Source organism: Battus philenor, unplaced genomic scaffold, assembly GCF_028537555.1.
Source record: "Battus philenor isolate CCGP_79_NKW_IND1 unplaced genomic scaffold, ilBatPhil1.0.hap1 SCAF_20, whole genome shotgun sequence".
Classification (NCBI taxonomy): Eukaryota; Metazoa; Arthropoda; class Insecta; order Lepidoptera; family Papilionidae; genus Battus; species Battus philenor.
In genome coordinates, this window is record NW_027181683.1 from 4,691,065 (window position 1) to 4,718,170 (window position 27,106).

At 34.2% G+C, this 27,106-nt stretch overlaps 1 protein-coding gene across 1 annotated transcript in view; it reads left to right on the plus strand.

Annotated features, from left to right (window-relative positions):
• The window catches only part of Wdr62 (WD repeat domain 62), a 125,649-nt gene that overhangs the window by 24,639 nt on the left and 73,904 nt on the right, over window positions 1–27,106 (plus strand). Inside the window, exon 2 of the mRNA XM_068766193.1 lies at window positions 4,210–4,760. Within this exon, the coding sequence (XP_068622294.1) occupies window positions 4,620–4,760 (141 nt within the window). The 5' untranslated portion in view covers window positions 4,210–4,619. The remainder of the gene's footprint in view (window positions 1–4,209; window positions 4,761–27,106) is intronic.

A 27,106-nucleotide genomic window follows, 5' to 3' on the forward strand; every position in this document is an offset into this window, starting at 1 on the left:
TGTTTCGATTCGAACGTTATCTTTGATACAATTCAACTCTTATCTAAAAAGATAAACATAGGATCAGATAATATATACTAGAGATGATTTGTCTGCATCACAGCTGGGAAATGTCCGATTAGTTCAAATGCGGCGTTCTTAACGCGAGTGCCGCGGTTCTCCGATCGTTTCTCTCGACTCGCGTCACCGAGCGCGAATAATTCATTCGAAGATAATCGAATCGCCTTGCGTTATTGTATTTTAGTTATGAACAATTTGTACGATGAGTTATTATTACTATTGCTGCTATTTGACTCGGATTATATGATTGACTGCCTATTCTGAGAAACAAACAAAGGTTATTTTTAGTTATTTCGTCAAAATGTATGTTTTTTTTAATACTTTAAACAAAAGGTTATACATTTTTTGTTAGTATTTTTTTTTCGTAATGAAGGTTCTTTAAAAAACATTTGATTTTGAGATTTTAGGCATTAAAGTTTTTAGGCCTATTTTCAATCAACCTGTATATATATTTTTTGTTTCTAGATTCTTTAGATGTGTTATCTACATTAACTGCCAAATATTCGGTCATTGGTCTAACTGTTATAGATTTAGATCCACGGAGATTATTAATGGCATTGTACGTAAGGTATATCTATTGTCCAGGCTTTTGTTTTATAAAATTTTGTGAATCGCAGCACAAATATAAAATAGCTGTTCGAAAACTAACTGGCCTCATCGAAACCGAGGTGGGCTCGTGTATCAACCGGGGTCGCCAACCTTTGATCATTCTACATAGAACCGTTGCTTCAGCGCTAAAGCTTACCGAAGTGGTAATAATGTTAGCCTGGTAATAGCAATCGACCAACTCCGGTGCCTGTGTATCGGAATGATTAACAGGTATTATCGACGAGTAATAGCTCAAGTCCTCACTAGAAGGACCCGTAATAGAGCTTCCGCCAGAGCGTTATAAATGCTTTCTGGCTTTTTAATCTGTAGAAACTATAGCATATACTGGACCGTTCCGTAGTTCCCCGGCTGACGTAATGTAATGTTTTATGAAAAAAATAAAAGAACGTTTTGTTATTATTTACAAACATTATTTCTTTGAATTTAAAATGAACTGAGGTTTTTGTGAGGAACTATATAAAAAGTTACTTTCGTAGTCAGTATACTTAATCTAAGGTAAGGAAAAAAGTATAAGGCAATTTTCAAATTTTCATCCAACATTGCTCGTTGATAAATAAATAAGTCACAACTTGAGAATCTATTATAATATAATATTATATAATTTTCTCGTTTAGAATACATTCGATTATATTTATATTTATCTATTAAATATCGAAAGATTTTGTAACGGTAACCGAAATTTTTTTAAATGTTTAAAGGCGATTTTTCTGTTTTAGTAATTCCTGTGTAAGACACTGTAGAATAGAATCTTGCTAATTAATACCCTAAAATTCTAAATTAATTATAGTAGATAACTTTCTAATTTTCAGTTCTGATAAATGATGGAGGTCGGAACGCAAATCTTAATTCAGTATAACACATGATTATTTTGTTATCTTTTAGTGAACGATTAAATTCCATAACAATACACGCCTTGATTACTATAAAACAACATATGGTTTATAAATGTATGTAACAAAGAAAAAATTTCTACGGAAAATATAAAGATTTTAGTAAAATATTTGGAGCGTATTTTAACTGCAGTGAGTTTTAAGCTAGAAACGTTCTTCGCTAGACAGACCTTGGCACAATTAAGCTCAAAATAAGAAGCCGAAGCATTAACTTTAAAAAGAAAATATTGAAACGAGTTTTGCGCTGAGAATTATTTAGTTTCCTTAATAGCTTAAGTTTTAACTTGAAAATAAGTTGTCGACGCTGAGGTATTCCCGTCCATGTTGATTTTACATATATTAGTTCTCATTTTACTTATATTCCTAGGATACTGAATAGTATTAGGTTAGGAATCCATCTTTTTTGTTCATTCAATATGTATTTTTTACTTATTTATTGAATCTTTGTACCATAGACTGGCCGCCGTGCCTTTGTTTTTACAATAACAGTAAATATTTTTGTATTTTTTGCTCATGTTTTTGCATGTTGCAGTGTTTACTATACTAAGTTATTCTAGTCTCTTAAACTTAACTATTTTTGGTGGTTTTACATTATTTGTTCCTTTGTTTGTGTTTTACAACGCTTTAACAATATCTAGATTTTAAGATTATTGTTATTCACGGGTTCTACGCCAGTATCTGTGCGTTCGTTGCCGATTTCGCCACATCGACAAACCTTTCGATAGCATCTTAAGTATCATCCGTAAAAAACATGCACGAGTTAGTGTGACGTGATATTGCTCCCACCGCATGATGGACACTGTAATACAGCCCGAGGGTGTCAGTTGTTGGACGAACAATGACCGCCTCCTCCATTAGCGCCTACACCCCCTTAAACCTACAAGCAATAAACTTACCTCTGTACCGTACCCTTAGCTAGGTACACAGTGTTTCTCTGTTTCGGGATATTTTTGCCAGAAAAAAAGAAAGCCTGCTCAATGAATGCATCACCTTCTTGGATAAATAAAATACCTCCTTTATTATACCTCATTCATTTATGTACGTCTCAGAAAAAATGCCAGAGAAGCCTTATAAGATAAAATCCGAAACAAATTGAAGCATTGCCCCTATATTAGCATCCTTGAACTTAAAATATTTCGAGGATTCCGAACGAGCTTTTATCATAGAAGAGAGACAATAAGCTGAGTCCTTTTATTCGTGATCATTTACACTAATATCCTTAATGTAGTGGCTAGAGGATTTTATTTTCAATTTTTTTATCACTTACTTAATCCGTTATCACTGTAATATGATCTTTATTAAGACTTCGTTACTTTATTATGCATATTACTTCAGTTATATTAAATTACGTGTAGGAATTTTATTAATTATCATGAACGCATTTAGCCGCATGATAAGTAATAAATTATCTTTGAATAGAACTGAACGTGTGATGATCATTGCTGGAACATAAAAAGGCGTAGAATGTTAATGGCGTGATCGATGGCATATAGCGACTAGTGCCACCATACGCCACGTGTTCAATGGACTTGTTCCGTTCTATTTTTTTTTCGTGTATTTGTGTACTATAAAACTATTTTGTTTATAATTTATTGATGTCATACATAATGTGTTCCTAATTTATTTTTAAAACTGTAAATCTACGAGTAATAACAATGTAAACAATGCTCTCTCTAAAGTTGTACATTTGGTTAATTCGAATAATTTATTATTTAACACGTTCCGTGCCACGGCAATTTATGCCCACCGCAATGAATTTCGGTATATAAAAATATAAAGCAATAATTAAAAAATAGGTTATAATAATGAAACAGTTGGTCACCCCAACAGCACTTCATGAATTACTACTCTTAAGATTTTATCGTATTAGTACACGCCACTTACTTTTGTATAGGAAATGCTAAATAAAGTTGTTAAAACATTGCTCTTTGCGAGTGATTTTACACTGCTCTATCGATAAAATAAATTAGAAATGTTCTTATCTATGAAGCTATATATTTAAATTATGATAATGTATGTCAATGTCGACTACAAATTATTTTAAGTTTAAAATAAATGATTTATGTTCGTAAATTTTATTTTATAAAGAGATATTGTTTATAGGTATAAAAACTTTAAATCTTCAGAAATTTTAGTTCAATGTTAATTTGGTAATAAAAAACTTTCTTAAAATTAATTATTGTTATATATATATATATGTTATATATCTGTCCTTGCAGACTTTGTACTGCAAGAAGTTATTGGCTTGTCCAATTCCAATAGAAAAATGTAATTAATATAACTTATTTCAGAGTGATACAGGCTAATTGAAAATAGTTGTAAAAGCTTTAAATATTTTTGCTGTAAAATGAGACACCAATTATCGTGTAGTATATTTACGATACTGAATTCGAACTGTCCACTTAAAAATTGTTTAAAAATGTCCTTCGAAACATGCTTAGTTTCCGCGAAAAGAGGCGATGACGTCACGTTGCCGATTTCTTAGATTATTTCTTCGGCATATCATTCGAAGAACCTTCTGATTCTAAAATAAGACCTTGATCTTCAGTAGCGTAAAATTTACGATAGTTGGTTGTAGCAAAACCTGTCTCATTCATTTTAACATGTTGTTTTGTCAATTATTATTATCATATGTTCATCTCTTTCACAGGTACAAGCAGAGAAAGAGACAGCGCATCACATCGAATTGAAAATCAGAATACTCGCAAATGCTGTAGTGTTAAGTCGTAAATTTTGCTGGTTTCGCCATTTACAAAAAAAAAGAGAAGTTAATCTATACGATTATTAAAAAAAATTAATAAGGGGGATGTGAGTGTTTTATCCGTTCTATTAAGCGAATTCCGTTCAAAGTGCTCAAGTTCTAATCACGCGTAAACAGTGCTACAACCAACAGTTCCTTAAAATGGCTAGTGACTTATATAGTGAAATACGTCCATGCGGTGAATTGATCAATGAATTTAGGAATTAAATATAGTTTTTATACGATGATAAATTAATTTGTTAAGAAAATTGCAAATAGCGCCATCTGTTATTCAGTAGCTGCAATGTGTACATGATAAAATGGAAGCCGGTTTCATACCGGTCGGCACGAGCGGCGGCGCAGGCAATGCGTTGCCGCCCGCAGTGGTGGCGCCACCGGTGAATGTCGTACGGGCGCCGGGCTTAAAACGCGGGAAGATGGAAGAGGCGATTTCGGACCGGGTAAGTTGAACTTATTACATTTATTTAATTATTTCTGAAGCTATTTATGATAATTTACAAGTAAAAACACCATTTTGAATTTTAACAGGTGAAATAATGTATATTAAAAAAAGTGTCGATATATGACTCCACCAATTTGCTTTATTTTTTTAAAATTTTGTTTAGGTCCGGGAAAAGGTTTTAAGTAAGCAAAAAAAGAAAAATTCGGGAATATTAGAGAAAATTACATTTTTCTTCCATAACAAATGTGTATTAAAAATCTAAAAGGTGTGCTAGAAAGTAAACAACACTATAATATCGTGTATAATATTAGGAAGCAGCATACGAAATAGAAAACAATAATGGTTGACATCAGCCAGGAATATTTAAAATGTTACCGAGTTATCAAATAGCCCTCGTTATATATAAGACTTTAAATATTTCATGCCAACCATATTAAAAAGTAAAACTAATATTTAAAATCTTGGCTTTGAAAGACGATGCCACTTCACCGCCTCAAAGACGAACCTCTTTACACGAGTAATCTTGAAACGTTTTTAGTGAAAAAAGATACCGACGTCGCAAAATATTCGAAAGATTTTTGTCGTTAATTATTATTACCCTTTTATTATCTTTTGTTTTTCAGGATAGACCGTTTTTATTAAGTTATTATCCCTACGTTAGTAAAACGCATTAATAATCGTTTTATAAGCCGATAGATGCTAACTGCAAGGGCTAAGACGCATCAACCTAGTAAAAAGTCGTAAGTCGCAGGCATCTTGCGTCACGTGGTAATCGCGTTACTGAACGACAATTCATGCCGAAGTCCTCTGTAGGAGGACTTTACGTCAGATCACTCCATGGAGCATTCGCCTAAGCGATTTATGAGGCTGATGAGCTCAGCTGCCTTCTAATCCGGTAATAAAGATATATTTAGAGGCCCTAGTCCAGCCTTTGATACCAAAAACAAGGTTTATATGTTGGCTATGCGCTTTTCTCTCCCTGTCTCCTTAAACTCGCGGCGTCTAAATGCTACAGCTATCATAGAAAGGAAAAGGCAACGTGCCTTGTTTGAAAACATTGTCGCCTGGAAACTCTTGTTCTACTTCTTAACCGTACGCTTAAAAACAACAAAGCGAAATGCCTGTGTTTATGAAAAATGTTAATTTTAAATTGAACATTTTCAAATTAAAACAAATAAGTAAGGTTAAATAATAGTCATGCCATTACTAATTAGTGGACACGACTAATAAATATGGAGCGACCATGACACAGCCCCACATGCGTAGGATATGTAAATACATGCGTATCGATGAATGGATTTTTGTTTCTTATATTAATTTCGTTTATTCTTAAGTCAACATGAAGTGTTCAAAGACGCTAAAAATTCTGCAAGTCACTTGAGCTAAGCTTTTTTCATATCAAGCTCTATTAGGATACTTTTGTAAAAAAAGTAGTCAAATAGTTGCTTTGGAGTTAGCTGTCTAATTCCTTAAGAAATCCCAATAGACTCTGTATGTTGCCGTCGATCTTCGTCAAGCACTTCGGTGATTTGAGCTGTGTGGCTTTATACACTGGAATTGTGAGTAGCAGTCTCCCTATTCCAGGCATCTTATCGTCCACGCTATATGTAATATAAGTTTTTTTTATTCGGCTATATATAGGCTATATGTATATCGTTTTTAATAGTCCAATTTTCAGAGAAATAGAGAATAAAAAAATGATAGACCGTTAATGGTAGACTAAAGCGGTGAACAGACCAAGTTCCTGATGCTTTAAATATCTCTTTTAGCTCATCATATCTCTTTCACCACAATTCTTCTGGTAGCTTCACAAGCTACCAGAAGAATTGTGGTGACATATGGAGACAACGTATACAAGAAACAGAGGCAGTTATGATACAGCAGGAGTTACAATTATTACCTATGTTAGGCTGACTTAAACAAAGAAATCGTTTATATTAGGAGATATTTGTTGCTTTATTTCTTTAAGGCTTTTACGGCGTGGAAGATGGAGCTACAACGATGTATGGGAGGATTACAACGTACTTTGAATATCTGCATATCAACTAGTCAATTGCGGATCTCTTCCTCAACTATTAATGGTATGCACCGGTAGTGGTTTGCGAACGTAATTGAGTTCCGGTTTATGGCTTGTTGGGGTAACGAGACATGACATGACATTGCGAAGAACTAATCTTATGTACATTATAATGAATCATAGCCAAAATAGAGAACAGCTTCATCAATTTGGTTATTTTTGATATTTTAGTTAATGCACGAGGTTATTATAGAATAATAAGTTAAAATTGCAAGAAAAATAGTAAAAACAACACTTTCTGTATAAACCACATGGTAAATAAGAATATCTACTGTCCGTAGCTGTGAACATTTGACGTCAGTCAAGATAAAGAGAGTTATAAAATGAACAAAAAATAACTTGTACAGTGAATCGTTACGATAGAAATATGATCGCGTTATAAGAGTAGTTTTGGAGTGTACCTAGCTAAAAATTTGAGTCCACAGCATCGGCATAATTTCGATCCCTGACCATCCCGTATGTATACCAAATACAAGCAATGGTGGTAGCCAAACGGAAGGGGACTGACAGAGGCAGCAGCGTCTTCTGTGTACTATTACATGATACCACGATCGTCAAACCGTCTGCCAAGCGATTATGGTATATGTCATAGGTATCTTTCGGAGAGGCCTGTGCCTTACAGTAGGCGTCCACGGGCTAAAATATACAAAATGTGAACTAATTCCGGCAGTAACTTAGTTATTATTAATATATATATATATATATATATATATATATGTGGGAGTGAATCACGCAGGCGAATAATAGATGTAAATCTTTTTTCAAACACTTTAATTTTTTCACGTCTTACATAGTTGACATCAACCGCACGACCGCCATCTTACACGAGAATGCCCTAATCCATTCATACTCTTCATTCATTCATCAATCAACCGCTCACTTCCTTTACTCTTACGTTCCGTTCCCACACTCGGTCATCCTGACTCATTGACTGTCCTCAGTCAAACGTCTTTCTCTTATACTATTACAAAAATAAATTTAACAAGTTACAGTATACATCTGCTAAACTGTAAAAAACTAATCTTAAATTATACAATTTCTACAAAATAAATAAAAATAAATGATAACCATCAATGAGGTTACAATTAGATAATTGGCCACCTTTTCATAAAATCTGCAACAGAAAGAGTTTTATTTGGTCCTTCATCGGTAGTATTTATCTTTTCAACTTCGTATCTGTCTTTGCATATAACTCTTGATACACGATATGGCCCCAGAAACTTTGGTTTTAATTTCATAGCTGTTCCGAATTGTGTTCTCTTGATAGCTACTAAATCACCCTTCTTATAAATGATACTCTTCTTTCTCTTCTTATTAAAGTTTCTCCTGTTCTCTTCTTGAATTTGAAAAATTTGTTCCTTTGCCTTTTGTCTCTTTTCTTCTCTATTTTCCATAAAAATATCTCTTCCTTCTTGTAAAAGAAGTTCGCGAAGCTTTATATCTTCTTTGATTTTCATCCTACTTCCAATCATCAACTCGTACGGAGTGCATCCTATACTTCTCTGGAAGGTGCTGTTTAAGTAACGCTGCACTCTATTCACATGCCGATACCACAGGTCTGGTTGCTCAATGCACAACTTTGTGAGGACTGATATGATGGTTCTATGGATTCGCTCGACTTGGCCGTTTCCTCTTGGTACGCCTGTTGTAATCTTGATGTGCTCAATCCCCTCTTCTTCACAGTATTGTTCAAATTCCTGGCCTGTGAAAGCTGTACCACGGTCACTTATAATCCTACTAGGGTTGCCAAAATGCTGCTGATGGATTTTTAATTTGTCTATTGCCTCTTTGCTTGTTGTACTCTTTGTAGGAAAAATCCAGACAAATTTTGTGAAGGCATCCACAATAGTCAATAAATGGTTATACATCTTCTTAGTTTCCGTCATAGGTCCAACATGATCAATATGAATTGTATGTAGAGGTACATCTTCTTTTTCTATAGGATTCAAAAAACCTTCCTGCTTACCTTCCTTCCTGGTAGCCAGTATACAGGGGATACATGTCACAATGTAGTCTTCAATTTTCTTGGGCAAGTCTTTAATATAATAGTCTTTATTAATCAAATCTGTCATCTTTCTTTTACTAAAATGTCCAATTCCATGTACTCTTCTTAATATCTCTGTTTCCATATTCTTAGGTATTACAAGTAATCTTTGTGCAGTTTTGTAGAGTAAACCATTTTCTACGAAATAATCTGAATATGACTCCAGTTTCAGAATGTCCATGATAGCTTTTAGTCCTTCATCATTTTCTTGTGCTATTTTAATCTGTTCGTGCATCTGCCTTGTAATTATCCCTACATATGGTGGGTTTCGACTTAATGCGTCAACGTGTCTCATTTGAGAGCCAGATCTATGCTCTACCGTGTAGTTGTATTCTTGGAGTAATAAAACCCATCGTGCCACTCGTGTCACCAAGTCCTTCTTACGCAAAGTCATTTGAAAGGCAGCACAGTCAGTCACTATCTTAAAAGGTATACCAAATAAGTATTTTCTAAATTTTTTCACACCTTCAATGACTGCTAGTGCTTCCAGTTCATAACTTGTGTATTTCTTTTCACTCTCTGTTGTCTTTCTACTAGAATAATAAACAGGATGTAACTGTCCGTCATCTGAACTCCTCTGCATGAGTATAGCTGAGTGTGCATATTTAGATGCATCTGTGTGTAGTTCTGTAGGTAAATCCGGATGATAAATCTTTAGTACAGGTTGCTGACATAATCTTTGCTTCAGGATGCAAAAAGCTTCTCTCTCTATGTCGGTGAATTGGAATGTTTCATTTTTTCTCAGTAGATTCGTCAGAGGTGATGCTATTGCGGCATAGTCTTGAATGTACTTCCTGAAATATGAGGTTAAACCAACGAAGGAATGCAGTTGTTTTAATGTTTTAGGCTCGGGGAAATTCATGACTGCGTCAACTTTATCAGACGTAGGTCTCACTGTCCCATCTTCAATAGTGTGCCCTAGGTAGTCCACACATGTTGTCAACAACTCACATTTTTTCCAGTTAATTTCAAGCCCATATTCACTAGCTGTGGTAAGAACTTCTTTTAATCTTTGTAACCCTTCCTCGTAATTTTCCGATAATATTAATAGATCGTCAATAAATATTAATAAATGTCCTTTGGCAACCAAGTCTCGGAAAATTATATTAATATATCTTGTAAAATATTTGGGACAAATCGATAAACCAAATGGAGCCCTTAAAAATTCATATTGTCCTGCATGAGTGACAAAAGAAGTATACTTAATAGACTGCTCATCTACTTTTAGGTGGAAAAATGCATTCTTCAGGTCAAGCTTTGAGAAAACTTTGGCCTTAGCTAGCTTATCGATATGGTCGTCTATTACAGGAAGTGGAAATTCATCTTTCACCATCTTACTGTTGATTTTACGGTAGTCTACACAAATCCTTACACCACCATCCTTTTTCTTTACAAGAACAAGTGGGCTACAGTATTCAGAGAAACTAGGTCGTATTATTCCATTCTCTAACCACTCACTAACTTGTTTGTCAACTTCTTTTTCCTCCATCAATGACAATCTTCTCGGACGCTGCGCCACAGGGATATCATCGGTTAATATGATTTTCATTTCGATTGGAGCTTCTTTCATTTTGGTCGGAACATAACTACTCACCAAATGCTCAACTTCTTTTTTCAACCGTGGATCTGTAACCAAACAATTAGGTTGCCCTATCTCGCTAATCGCACAAATTTTATTTAACCATGAATTACTATCTGGTGACATTACTAGTACTGATCCCTTATTGATGATTATCACTGCATTAGATAAAAAATCTTGACCTAAAAGTAAATCGTATGGCATAACGTCGTTAGGCACAATGTGAAACACAGTTTCAAAACGTTGTCCATCTAGTTCAATAATAGTAAAAAACCTTCCGCACGAACTTACGCGCTTTTCACCAAGTCCAGTTAAAGTCACATTTTCACGCTGATACGTCGTTATTCCCAGATCAAAATATAGTTTTGAAGAAATTAAGTTTAAATCGCTACCACTATCAACTAAACAGTTTATATTTCTGCCGCAAATATTAACAATTTTAACAGATTTATTCCTCGTAGCGTTGTTGTTTACATTCGAGTTGACAGCTGTCATGACGTCACTAAACAATGTCTGCTCGTTGCCGCTCATTGGTTGTCGTTTACGGTCACCATTGTTGCTTAGATTGTTTCCGCCATACTCATTCATTTCCTGTGACGTCACGTAGAACTGTTTTCTAGAATGAGCGTTTGTTGCACCTGACCCGCTAGCGCCATTTTGCGTTTGCTGTTGCCTATTGCACTGCATACCTTTATGCCCAAACTCGTTACAGCGAAAACATTTTAGACCTTTGTTTCGATGAGGGCACGCATCAGACGTATGGTTCATTTCTCCACAGTTAAAACAACGCACAGGCCGCCTGTTCTGGGTCTTATCACGGTGATTCGCACTACTAGAACTTACACTGGATCTTCGGTGTAAATTCTCCTTGTATTTTTCATACAATTTAAGCTTCTCTTTTAATTCAGTATAAGTACTTACGCCGTATAACAAAATTTTGTTACTTTCGTGATCTGTGATGCCTTCTATTATGTATTGTATTGCGATATAATCCGCTAACTTTCCTCGTCTGCCTAATGCCTTCATTTCCAACATATAATCATAGCAATTTTCGTCTTTTTGCTTCTTACGTTTGCTCATGATTTCATGAATTTCTTTTGCATTTATAGTTTCCGGAAATTCTTTTCCTATAGCCGTCTTGAGTTCGTCGTATGTTTTAAATGTTTTCTCGGAGCGCAACCACGCCGCTGCAGTCGAGATCAACGTCCGTCTTGCTAATAGTAATTTTTGAGCCGATGTTAAATAAAAGATTTCTGCGTTGTCCTCGATGTCTTGCGTCCATTTTGAAACTGGGTAAGTTGGGTCGGTTCCCGAGAATTTCTTTATGGAATCTTCCATGTATAGCAGGTTATGCTGTAATTTGCCTCTGGAGTCTCCTTCGCTCCCGTCTTCGGATGTCATTCTTCTTTATATTTAAATGGGTCGTACTCGTGGTGATTTCTTCGTTATGGAAAATGCGTCGTGTATTAGTCGTCTTCGTGTGGATGATGTGTGGCTAACTGCTGCTCGTTACAAACCTCGTTGATGTCGTTATGCGATGGGGGTTGAGGAATAAAATACCGAAATATCGGCCGTCGTCGTCGTTAATATAACCTCAATCGCCTCGCCGTCGTTGAGTATTCTTACGCCGTACGCGCACTCCTGGTGTTTATTTCTATCCCGGACGAGCCCCCAAATTGTGGGAGTGAATCACGCAGGCGAATGATAGATGTAAATCTTTTTTCAAACACTTTAATTTTTTCACGTCTTACATAGTTGACATCAACCGCACGACCGCCATCTTACACGAGAATGCCCTAATCCATTCATACTCTTCATTCATTCATCAATCAACCGCTCACTTCCTTTACTCTTACGTTCCGTTCCCACATATATATATATATATGATATATTCTTTCTTAAATCAATTAACTGCGTCAACTCTGAAAACTATGAATAAATATTTACCGAGAATAAATATTGGGCAGTATTTCGCTCTGATATCGCTTTCACTTTATAACAATGTAGTTAAAAATGGCCTAGATCGTCGGACAATTTAGCCTCGTTTCCAAAATACTCTAACCTAAATGAAATACGATGAAAATTAAAACTCAGAATTAGATTTTCCACAAAATGACGAGATACTCATCTCTGGGTAATTGATCCGCTAGATTTCCAATAGAATTAGTTAAAAGCGCCTTGCATACGTCATCCCAAGAAATTAACACGGTAAACTTTGCGTGGACGTTCTACGCATTACAATTAGGAACTGTCAATGATTTTAAATAAAAAGAAATATTTGTTACGTCATGTTTTCACGATCAACGATAAATATTTTACTGTAGTAATATCATTGTACATTTTACATTTGTATTACACGGCATTTGAGTTGGCCCGTCAGATATAATCATCTTTCGTAAAAATGGTAAGCATGATCGTGACTACAGGTCACAAGTGGCTTCAAGTTGCTAAAGATTGAGAAAAATGGAACGATTTGGAGGAGGCTTTTATTCTGAGGGGTTCATACCAATTTAATATAAATTATGTGAATTTTTGTCTTGAATTTTAACATATTAATTTTAAGTTATTTCTTTGGAATGAAATAAAGCTTTATTATAATTATAAATACTATCAGTTATTTATATATACTATTAGTTAGTTAATCAATATGCATTATGAGACATTTATAGTTAATTAAAATATATTATTTTGTTATTATTATATTGTTGTAAGTTATATTTGAACCAAATCTATTTAGATTGACGATAAAATGACGCATTAAAATGAACCGTGATCGACACGAATGTTAATTAGAACGATATATTTTTATTTTACAACAACGATCAATTCCGAAGTGTTAAAAATTTGATAGTGTAATGGAAGCGCATTTTAAGTGAATGGAGTGGTGTATAGTAAGAAGCGTTCTGTTACAGTTTCGTATTCACGTATTCTCTGGCGGACAAGTGCCTTCTCGTGTCGTTGCGAAGTGATTTTATTTTTATTTTATTTGTAGTGAATATATAAGATTATGGTGGCCTGATAAATTATTAACCAATTGAAGTTCTCATTGTGGTTACATACACCATAATTTAGTACCCTATTCGGTGTACGATGGCTATTAATATAAACTTGAATAAAAGCTTGTTAAATAAATAAAAAAATAACAATGAGACACAGTGACTGTGCGATTATCACCATTTCTGTATGACGTGTACTGCAGGACATAAGCTTTCATATGGAAGCGGCTTGCAGTCAGTCTTCTGATGACTTATGGGTCATCGCTCCACCTTGTAGGCGGATTTCTGTGCGTTAGTTGGTCTGCGTGGTGCTATGTTATATGTGCCTTGTAGCATGCCCACAGCATTTTATCTTTTACATTCAAAATACACGTATAACGTGCATGTATTCTGTATCTAGAAAATAAATGATTTGAATATTTTATTGGCAAAGGCCACATAATAATTCTTCTGTAGCAAGATTACTTGGCGTAGTAGTGAAAGAAACAAGAATATCAATAATGAAAAAGAAATTTTAAGTTTATAGTTATAGAACTTAATTTTTTATATATTTTTATAAAATTGGTGTCCAGTACCAATTTCTTTGAAAACTTACTTCTGGTACGCGTAACCCCAGGGTACCATTATGAGTACGTGGTAATGAAATTGCTAATAGCGGAAAAACTATGTTCAAATGGTTTTGAGATGAACATGATAATAATATACTGATCCGACAAACGCTATCCTGTCTTAGCTAGGAATAATCAATTCTGAATTTTATAAATGAAGTAGAATTATTTTTGCAATTTCATGATACACGATGTAGACACTACTATTTTCCAGTGAGTAAATGAACAATATAATGCCTTTTCAAGATAAGACCAACATTCTCACATTATAGGCGGGAAAACATGATAAATTGTAGAAACAATTCCACCTTCCTTTTTGATCACAGTTGTAAATAGATTACGTATACAATATATAGTTTAAAATGAATCTTAAAACTAACTCAAAGCTTCATTATAATCGTTTTGACTTACCAGGGTAAGGTTATAAAGCTTCATATACGAAAAAAAAGGCAAAAAAAGTAGCAAAGAGAGTAGTGGTAAGTAGTAAACTATTTTGGTTTATGACGGGAGTGTACAAATTAATACTAATTATTATTGCCTATTATTGTCATATTTATAAACCTCTAAAATGTTAATAGAGAAATTTCTCACGTGTCTGTATAGCCGTTGATTGACGAGTCAGTCGCGTAAAGCGCAAATTGTTTAAAGGCATAAATTAACCTGTAATTACGTTTCTAACGATCGGTTTCTGTTTTTGCACTCACATTTAGCACTTGAAAGGCTTTGAAGCTATTGAGGTTAATCGATTTGTTAGCTTCAGTTTTTTAAAACCTAAATAATTGGACGTAAACATCGTACGTGGGAGTCAGAAAATGACAACCTTATAAAATTTTACTTTTTTAAAATAATTAAGTTCAATTTTATTACTTTTAAATTTTTGGCAAGATATATATATATATATATATATATACTGCTTATCGCTGGACATTTGCTTACAGGGTGATTAGTTATAAATGTAAAAGCTTTGAACGGATGAAAGTAGATGGGTTGAAAAGCTTAAAGGAAGGTGCTTATTTGTCATAAAAATTCTTAAAAACTTTACCACCTGTTATTGTTACACCTGTAATTTATTTTTTGTTCGAATGCCTCGACAATTAGCTCTGGAGGTACATAGTATGCAGTAACTAACAGTAAACAATGTGTAATTATATTATGTAGTAATACGAATTTTGAAAAAGTTTGTTCTTACTATATTATTATTGAGTTGTTTACTATTTCTGAAATTATTGACTATTTTATTGAATTAGTAGAAAATGAGCTATATATGCATACCTTTAATACTTTAAAAATCATTCAAATTAGTTACGTATAATATTCGATTATTAGTTATATTAGTATTCATTATTTTCATGATATATGTATTATAACTGTAATCTGTAATATGTGTGTATATTTCCAGTCGCACGGTGACCACGGTTTATGTTTCCTCCAATTCCATCCAATGGGCCTTTGTACTTCATCTTTACCTATTTCATTTGCTTTCTTTTTATTTCGTGTGTTTGAATGCTATAGAGAATAAATAAATATTATGATAATTAAATAGATCTTGGTTTTTTCGATTCTCACCAGCGCTTGTTTTTGTGTTAAACACAATATTGCATATTACTCTATTTCAGAGTAGGTTAACGGTAAAATTGTTTAGAAATGATTTATTCTAAATATTAGAAAAAAAAAATTGTTTAGACAATCATAAAAAAAGTACAAACCCAGGTGAATTTCTTGTGAATTCCTTCACAGTAGGTAGCGCGTTATGAACTAACGTAATCTTAATTTTAAGCTGACGATTAAAAATGATTGTAATGATGTCATATAATAAAGCTATTTTGACTTTATATACTCTTGTTAATGAAAAAATATATTAAAATGTAGCCGTGCGTATTCAAATACACGCAAAGCCTCATGGCTGAAATATCAGAAAAAAATAACCAGGGTCAAACATAATTTTAAACTAAAAATAAATTTTTTATTATTAGGTTTTATCTTGCGAGTAGTGTAATTATTATATTCAATTAGTGTTGGGTGGTGTGTAATGTGTAGCTTTTCTGGATTGGATAACTTCATCGGACTCAGAGCTCAAATCTGCTAGTTAATAAATTTAAAAAATACATTGTCAGATGTGACGCCTGACGTCTTGTTGATAGTTGATATCTACTGGTTTGTTAGACGAAGGTAAGAAACTTTTCTTCGAAGAACTTTTGCAGCATCGATATAAAGGTTAAGAAAGGACCGTTCAGAGTCGCGGGTGAACGTGGCACAACAGGAAACGCGTTTTAAATTCGATTCGGTTGCTGTTCACATGCCGAAAGACTTTAGCGGTAGAGATGAGCATGATACGGTCGATACTTTCGTGTTGACGAGTGTAATCATTGGGCTAATAAGTTTTATTATTTCTTGCACGCGTTGTAACGAGCGTATATATAACATGGCGCAAAATATTATATTACAGACTTCTGTGGAGCCTCATTGTTAGAAGCGGGCCGTATCACTTACCGTCAAATGAATGCCTTGTTCATCTCGTCAGTTACTCGAATAAAAAATAAGACAGTTTGTGTTAGTAACTAGCTGGTCCGACAGATTTAGTGCTGTCAAAAGCTAATTACAAGAAAAAATATTATAAAAAAAACGTATATCAAAATGATCATTCTTTATTATATTAAAGTCTTAATAAATAACTATGATTACTGAATAATCAATAAAAATAAAATGGTAACAAACAGTGGAAGAAAACGGAAGAAAAAACAAGAATTTAGATTAATATTCATCCATACCAAACATACAAAAAATAAATAGTATTTTTTTTTTGGGCCTCGTACCCCTATCTTTGGTGGGACAGGGACTTTACGGGCAATTTATTTTTTCACATAGTTATTTATTATTTCCATTCTGTCCTTTCGTTCTTCACATATTCTTTCAATCTATTCTTTCATGCCACATTTCTGCTATCTTTCTCTTTTACTCTGTGACCTAATAATAGTATATATTTTAAAAAAAACCACTGGTTTTGATTCACAGTATATTTGACAGATAGAGACAGAAATGTTAAATTACTCTGTGGTTTTTATGGGGATATATTAAAAAAGGTGATGAATCAGTTGAATTGTCAAGTTTTACACTAAACAGATTCGGCAATGTTTACTTATATAGGAGATAATAGTACGTACGTAGTATATACTTTTAAACGTAGTTTTAATTTGGAAATTTTAAAAGTGTCTCATCAGTATCATGATTATTTCAGCCGTTCACGGCTTGATATAGGCTTCCTGAAGAGACTTTCAGGACCTTGGAAGCGGACTACATCCAGCGTCTTCTGACGACCTTAACAAGGTCTATGTCCACCTTGAAGCTGGACGTCTACGCTGCGCTGCCCGTGGCTTCTACTCTAGAATCTTAAAACCCTGGTAGTCATATGTTCTGCACTTCTTTGTGGCCTGCCTATTGTCACTTTAACTTGCCAGGTTGCTGGGTAATCTCGATTACTTTCTTCGTTCGTCTACGAACCTCATTCATGATTCTATCCAAAGAAATCCCTAGCATACAACAAAGAACCACGGATTAGTCGTTAACTACGCATAAGTTCAATTACTTAGTGTGAAACCTAAACACTTAGGAGTATTTAAGACACCCTTATGTTATGACATAACTAAATAATATTCTGTAAGATTGGTACATAGCACTTGCGGGAGTTTTCGTCTAAAAAATAGTTCTGTACGCACTAGATGCGACAAATAACTGCTGAAGCATACAGGATATCGTTCGGTCAACATCCGTCATTTTGAACATTACATTACCCACCTATTTAATAACCAACTCCCACCATTCCGGGCGGCAAACTAATCAGTGTCGCTCGAGACGCGGCTCGCGACTGACGCGCGGTGTGAAGCGTCACCGACTTGCAAATTTCTCTCGATGCGAGAGTAGTTACAAATAAAATAAACTTAATTGGTGATTTCGTGCTAGTGCATGTGTAAGTGTTTGGAATTTTAACCGACCGTGTGAGCTATGGTTCCTATATTTACTATGCGCGTACTAATCAGCAAGATTTGTGTATAAAGTTTCGCAATCACACTTGACTACTTTAATGTATTCCTAATTTGAATTTACAATTTCACATTGCTAGTCATTTCAAAAAACGAACCTTGAATCATTTATTTAACAATGATTTATCTAATTAGAAAATGTAAATGTCATTCGATATCAAAACCTTAGCCAATAACCGTTAAGTAATTAAAATATGATATTCTTAATTTAGTAGTTCAGATGAATTTGATAATTTTATGCAAGGAGTTAACGGTAGTTGAAGATTTTTCGTAAACCAACATTATCACGAGTTCGCACAGTTAATGTTAAAGATAATAAGTGATAATTAATCTCGACGCACGAAAGCAAACAAGCTGATAACGTGACTGTAAATATTTCATGCGTAATTAAAGGAGGCCGCTGAGCGTATCTCTTGGCGACTAAGGTGTCGCATAAAAGAGCGTAATTAATCTCTAGAATAAACAGTACTTTAGTTTTGCTAGTTGTAACGTAACATATTACGACCTATCTAAATACACCACAAAGTATTCTATATATAACGAAATTTGTTATAAAGCAACATTTTTTCTATGGTTCTATACGTGACTTTTTTTTTTTAATTTACTTTTTGGGGTTAGCTACTGATATACGATTTCAGCTTGACATTGATTTATGGGATACCGTTTTAGTTGAATAGTACATTCTTTTTTGATTGATTTCATTAATAAATGTTTTGAAAATCCATAAGGACACATTTTTTAAATCTTAGTCATTATCTAGATTTCTTTGTTTTAAAACCAAATGATTAACTTTTTGTTTACTAAACTTATTTTTTTACCGGTATTTTATTTAGTCTTAGTACCGTAAATGCATCTTCAAAGATATTTAATGCAGTTCACGAAAATGAACTTGGCTGCATCAAACGGAAATGTCGTGTGGGCTGCCCTTGAGATAATCAAAAGGGAAATTGTGACCTTCAAACGTAGCCTTTACTGCTTAAGTTAAAATATTTATAGCGTGTAAACGACAAAGCCGATAAGTTTGCTAATTATTCCATATCAGAGTCCACCCGCATGCCTCGCCATTCACGCTTTAGGTAGGTAGAGGTTTAGGTGTTGGAAGGCCAAACAACCTATAAAAGAACATACGTACATAAAATATTTCTTATGTCACGCTTGTGGGATTGTCTTGCGCCGCTGCATATGAACTATTGTCTGACATTGACCGAAATATAAAAACTAAAGATCATTTATATGAAATGCAATAATCGTGAGTCGATAGCAATAATAATATATATATATATACGTCTGTCATCTGATGGACTTCAATATTTTAAAGAAAAGTTTAGTTGATTTTAAAAACAAGTATTTCTGCTTTATAGCATCATCCACAGGACGATCACTAGTGGACATAGGTCTCCCCATAGATTTCCAATAGGACCGTTTCAGATAACCTTGACAAGGTTGTTCGTCTACATTCCAGGTCGACATCCTTTGCTACGCTTGCTTGTTCGTGGTTTTCACTCAAGAACCCTAGTAACCCACTTCAACGAGTCAATCTGTTCGGCTAAGTCGGCTACTTTCGTTTAGTGATGGATCTCTTTACGTCTAGTTTGATCTAGTAAAGAAATCCCTAGCACAGCCCTCTACATGCGAGGCTCAAACTTCATGTTAAATTTTAATTCATATTTAACAAATAAATTGAATACTAAAGAATAGGTTATTGATAAAGAGACTACAGACTATTCATTAAATAATTTCTCGAGCTCTTACAAATAGTGTATCACGTTCTTCAATTGTACGTCGCATATTATTTAAAATATTTAGCTACGTTTTCTTATTTATTATTTGAAATAGTGGCTGGCGTTCCTTTGTCCCGTGAGCATTTAAAACATTGTTTCCGCGTGCATAAAAGAAACAATGCACTATAAAAGGAAACCACGTCTCGTGGCAGACTGCTGCATTCTTAATGTACTTACACGTCTGAGGCACATTATAAGTCTGAGGAAGTAACTCTAACGCCACGCCATCTTAGGCGTTTGTAGTGCAAACACTGCCGGCCGTGTGTCAGCATTATTTTAAAGTCCAAGCTTGCAGTTCCTGATTTGAGATAATTGAAAACTAAATTATACAATATGTGTTTACTTCCTTATATTTATAACACTGCAATAATTTAATAGATTGTGATTCATTGAGACAAACCAGTTATCGGTAAACATGGAATAATTACAGAATGCAACGTGTGTTTCAAGACTGTTTTATTTTAAATTTGGTCCCGTTATATTATATGAAAAAGGTTAAAGTAAATGATAAATACTGATCTCAAGGATGCGGTGTTATAAGACATCTCTGGATAGTAAATTATCGTTAAATAGTAGGCCTATGTTCAGTAGTGATGGTCATACCGTTGTATCGAATATGACGATTGTTTTGGTACTCTAGAATCCTGCGCTCATATTCATATTAGCACGTTCCGTGCCACGGCAAATTTTGAAGATTTTCATTTTAAGACGTAAGCTTTACACTTTTTTCAATACTGCAAAGCTATAGTTAGCGGAAAAAAGTTTTTAATTTTAATATGCATTACATACGCGCATACGTAATGTGAAGTTATCTATATTCGGCCCTATAATTCATTTTTAAGAATCCTTTGTTTCTCAATGAGAACTGCAAATGTCCTGAACGGAAATTGCAGCGGGGGTCGTATACGCCCCGCATGGCATGGAATGTGATAGTTATTTTAAATTTTGAGAAACATGGCCTACCTAAAAATGTATCAGTATTAAAGAAAAGAAGACTCAATATTTAATATATTCGTGTTAATATAAAATTTTGTACGTATAATTGCATAGTACATGATTATTTATTAATTCGAGAAATGGCTGTTTAACGATCACGCACAGAAAGCATAGAATATTGAAAACTGTAAAGCGTGTGTGCAGTCGGGCCTGATTATGAATCGAGATACTTCAGCTGTGCGGACTATCGATCCTAACCTCACTGGCATTTGTGCGGTCCGCTCACCGTAATCGATGCACTCGGGCGTGTGATAATCGAGACTCGGGCCAGACGCGGCGAGCTCCGCCCCTCCATGTTACAGAGGACCTCTGTTTAGCCCCCATTATAAATACATCTACTTATATTTAACATTTAATACTACTTGTTAAATAAGGGTATTCTCATATTAAAATAGTTCGTAAATTTTTATATATATATATATAAATATATAGAAGTTACGGGGCAGGTCTCTGTCCACTCTAAAGTTAGGTCATTCACATTTAAAATTTTTAAAACATTTTACACAAAATTTTAGTTTAAAATTTTCATCGTACTTTTATTTGATGCTGCTCTTGTTTTTTTCCGTGAATGTTGTAACATTCTTAAAATGTTGTGCATTAAAAGAGATCCGTATGAGTAGCCATGTTACAAATGCATGTAATTTAAAAATATATATATATATATATACTTGTATATATAATATATTACTTGTACCGAATACTTGTTTTTGATTCGTTAAACACAAACATCGGAAGGATATACAGTTAGATATTAAATACATAGTTATATGTAGTTATATATATAGTTAACCTGTCTGCCTGTGTTAAATTGTCTTTTGACATATGCCATGCCCGGAAGACTACGAGTTAGATAAGTATATAAGTATAAGTAGGCTACATTATATCGAATATATATTATTTTAAAAATGCAGTTTAATATCGCTTGCTTTGGATATATTACAGATCACAGGATCATAAAGAATTATATTTGATTCATCATTAAAAAAAAATCGTTCCCGACACTGGCAGGTGTCATGTTTTACCGTTCCCGGCCAACGAAAGGTTAAATATCATTTAACTTTGATTTTTAGGTTATTCAATTCTAATTTTTTCGCAATTCATTCGATAAAAATATCTTTAAAAAGGAGATAGCTCAGATAATAGCATCACGACGAACTTTTCAATTTATTTGTAGTTTGTTCAATAGAAACTATTTTATCATACGGTGTAAACAAGTTTTACAAACTTTATATTTAATTATACCTTTGTGAAGTAAAATTCGCTATGTAATAGTTAACAATGCAAGAAACATTTCCGTTGTAACTACAAATCTGTACCTTTAGCTGCATTCCATCAAGACATTGTTACATCACTGGCCTATCTCCACGCACGTTACGTGTTACGCTTTGTTACTACACACGCTAGTACCGTTTCCGTGTCTTAACATTTGCGCCCTAGGTGTTGCAGTTCGTGTTCAATTGTGTTAAAGAAACAAAAGTTGCCAAGTTTCTCCAATTGTAAGGCAAATAAAACCAGGGGTCAGTTTTGATTTACAACGAATATGTTTAGAATTTACTGGAATATATAAATACGTTATCATATACATTAGTGTTATTAATAAAATGACTGGTTTTTTTGTAGTCATAAAAAAAATTACGTCGTTAATATTCTGTATTGGTGAAATTAATTTGTAAACTATACTTAAATCTATACTGAAAAAGTATTAATAAAATATTGTACATTAAAGAAATGTGTATGCAAATATATTATTAAATGAATTTGTTGATTATATTAGGGGAACCGGAAAGTAATGTCCTTCCTGCGAATGTCGATATTTGATTGTCATTACGTATTTGGTAGACGTTGTATACTAGATGGCAAAAGGTTGTTGACAACGAAGGTGTAGGTATAGGTGTGAATTGAACTAAAGAACCCTTTCTTTCCGGCCCCCCAATTAATATAATAATTCGTATTAATTAGTGTAAAAAGGTTATTTTCCAAGTAACAACAATTTGTAAAATAAATATTCATAAAAACGTCAATGGAGATTTTTTCTTAAATTGAAATTATGAATTACAGGAACGTTATATGCATTCGTATGCAGGCTGTTTATTTATAGGTGTAAAAGCTATAAAGGTATTTATATATAGCTTATTTGCTGTCAATTAATGTATGGCACACCGTATCCAAAAATTAAAGGCTCTAGAAATAAATAGCGTAATGATTATGCAGTGAAAAAAGGCATTTTCAAAACTAGGATTACTAGATATTAAAATAAAATTTTGTTTACCGTCCCTGCACATTTTGTTTGTAGTGCCAGAAGTTACTGTCCTGTTGCGTTTCAATAAAGAAATAAATGTAACTTATTTCAGAGTGACCATTTTGAATGTAATCCTCATTTGTTAAAAAATTATATACATTTACCTATTTAAAACTTTTAGAGTCCTGGTAAATTATAATAAAGTCGTAGTAAGGTAAGTGTCGACAAGGATGTGCAACACCAGCATGTTTTCATCGATAATAACGCACCTGCGCACAATCGGTACGGTCGTGTCCCATCACTACATGTTCCTAAATCTTTATATATAATTTTAAATATTTTTTATCGTGCAAAATACGGCTTCGTAGTTTTTAGCACCGCTTTTAATGTAAAGTTATTTTGTATTATAGATACAAATGGTCTTTTTTACCGCCGCATATTATTTTCAATTGTAACAACTTATTTAATGAACCAAGACAGGTTATGTCCGTACAGAAATGACATCACGAGTTAGCGCGATATCTGCGCAGTTGTTGTGTTAATTTATTTTATGGCCGAGTGCAAGCTCTAGAGGAGTTTTAAGATTATGCTAAGTCCTGTCAATTCTGTTTATTATCTTATACAGTACAGGGTTATTCGGGGCAGAAGTTATCTAAAATATACAACTATCTAATGATGTAAACTACTTAGTTGCGATGTGGGTCATATGATATATAATAGTTTGTAGATTCTCACGTTTTTTATCATAGGTATGATATAAATTTATTTTTACTTACGTTTTTGACAGTCAGCTCTTTATTGTCGTCAAAAGTATCCGAATAAGTATTTGGAACTTTTATATTTTATTTGTCCTTTCTTATATTAGGGGTACCGGAAAGTAATGTCGTCTCTGCACATGTCGATATTTGATTGTCATTTGATAAATCATTACGTACTTGGAAGACGTTGTATACTACATGGCAAAAGGTTGTTGATAATGAAGGTGAATAAATTGTTTATTAGAAATAAAAAAAACTTGTTAAAAATGTGTTTGTGTGATTTTAACAGAAAGCGACATTATTTTTCGGTCCTCCTAATACTTATCCGGGTTTTCTGTTTTGCTCAATCCTAGTAAATAATCTTATAGTGATTAATATACATTATATTAAAGTAGTAGTAGTAGTTGTTGTTAGGTCAGATAACGCGTAGATCAGACGGCCGCTGGAGTATAAGGAGTAAGAGAACACTGACCGACAAGCGAAAAGAAGAACATGTTAAAGTCATAAGGAAGACGTTTGAAACAAGCCGCTTCCGAGCGGTTCCATAGGACCTCTATGGGTGACGCCTGCGTGGCAACATAATGGCCACCATAAAACACATAACTCCCATACAGACATTCTGACATTTCTCGTATATCCACTCACTTTTCTTTTATAAGGACGACGTACGTCTCTGACTGTATTATTTTCATTAAACATTGGAGCCAAAATAAACAGGAGGTTTCAATTCGTATCATATGCCAAATCTGTGTTGTGTTCAGCAATAAACGTTCTTCGGCAGAGCATATAAAGCATGGTTGCACAGACTTATTAAGACTAGGGGCCACTCGGGCAAATCATGAACTGATCGCGGGCCGGCCGCCCGAACTATAGGTACTTTTCGAACATATTTTTTTTGGTTTTATTCTGGAATAGAATTCGATATTTTTCGAATGTTCGAGAGTATTATTTTTGCTGTCGGCGGGCCACCAGTATTCGACCGGCGGGCCGCGATCTGTGCATCCATGATATAAAGATACAAAATGTAAATAACTCAATGACTAATTCATTTACCATTTGCCACGATTAATAAACGAAGTGAAAAAAATTTAAAAAACGCAACGCCTGAGACGGTTCTGTTTTGCCAACGACATGGTCGGCGGATTACCCGGCATTTTAACTTCACCGCCGCTTTATTTGTCAAACGGGGCGTGACGTTGCAATTCGCTTTGCAGCCGTTGCAGACGTCGCCGCGGCGGCTCTTCACTCGGGACCGAGTGATGTTGCAATAGTTGCGAACCTTTTTACGTACATATGACATCGAATGCATTTTACTTAAATGTACTGATCATTTGTGTTCCTCTGTGAATAGTGTCTCATAGATACATTTTTATATAGCGTCGTTGTTAAATCAATTTCTAATGTATACTAAAATTATTGTTTGGGCTATTCAATAAAAAGGTTCACGTGAAAAATTTCAATAAATTTTGGTGTACGTTATGTGCGAAAATTTGTTCATTTAAATCGTCGAAATGACAAAATGTAAATACCTTTTTAATAGTTAAACGTTTCCGTATTTTGTGCGCCCTCCCCAATTTTGGATTATGCGTGGATATCCTACATAGGATATCCTTTAATTCTTTAGCGTGGGTAAGTCTGACTCCTTCCGGCTAAAACTCCACGGCATTCTTTGACAGCTTCTGGGAAAAATTTTACATACTACCGGAATTTCAACAGCAGTAGACTGGTGCCTCAACGTTTTTAGGGTATAGCTGGAGCGCCCTAACCTTTATTATAAGCAAGCAAACATAATTAACTTGCGCGGTACCGCGGAGGCAACTTATTCATACTTTGGAAAAGTAAAGCCTTATTATGAGATTTGAAATGGGCGTGGTATAACCTTCTCAGTCGTCTCTCCTTTTCCGTCTCTCTGCAATCTCCTTCTGAAACTTTAGTTTTTCGCAAAAAACTACGCCAACATGGCCATCATTTCAGCAATGGGTCGTCTACTCCTAGACATAGGCTACGCTATATTTACTTCAAATTAAGAGATAACGATTTAATCAGTCTGTGTAAAATTCCTTCAAATGTAAGAAAAGAATAAGAAAAAAAATGCTAACGGCAAGCCTTAGGTTTAGTATTCTCTCTTCTAACTAGATCCTCAGTCTCACGTCTTTATCGTGAAGCTATTACTGATTCCACACGTCAAATTACAAAGGAAACCCATGATGGTGACACGGTGGATTATATTCACATTAACACTGAACATTACACTGTTGTGTGAACTTTGATTAATAGTCCGCTGTGACATGATGACATCTTGTCTGTGCTTATGTAACGACTGGCACGAATGCGTTTGCAATAAAACATAAACAAAGTGCAGCTAATCGAAGGTCGAAGTCGTATATAGAAGCGTGAAATCATATCCGATAAGCATTTTACGATAAATTTACTTACTCACGCATACAATTATTTTGTATATGATAAGAGAATTTTATATGAACAGTTACTCCTATTTTACTAACATATGTACTTCAGCTGATTATCGAAGTTCGTAAACAATGAGAGAAGTTATTTTTATTTATGTTTCATAATAATAAATACACGTATACAAAATGCTCATGAATTACAAAATGTTTGTAATAATGTGGAAAAGATTGTTTTGTTGTTTATTAACATCTATTAATGAACCAAAATATCAACTCGTACAAAACAAGTTTATATTTATATAATTGGTGATATAGGGTGGGCAAAATATAATTTATTGCTTAATATTGTCTGGAAGAAATTGCGTCGTGTGATAAAACCGCCCATTGTAGTTTTTTGTTTCTTATTATGAAAATACTTCTATGTTTTCTAGCATGTACAAAAAAAATTATTAAAATAAAAGTAAAAAATATATTCTAGCGTATATTGGTCGCTTTATAAAACAAATGAATGGATGTCAAATATGTAATTAAATCGTCGTCATTTCAGCCCATAGACGCCCTCTGCAAGGTATAGGCCTCCCCTAAAGATATCTTTGAGGGGATGTTTCATAATCGCCACGCTTGGCAGGTGGATTGGCGATTGCAGTGTGATATTATGATACGCAGAGTAAGCTGCTGCCAATCCTCTGGAAACTTGTTTGTGGACAATGGCAATCCTGCATAATTAATGCACAATCTGTTAATTATAAAAGATTGTATCCCGGAAATCGAACCTGCGACTTACGATCACAAATCTTCTCCACCGCTGAGCTTCCATTGCT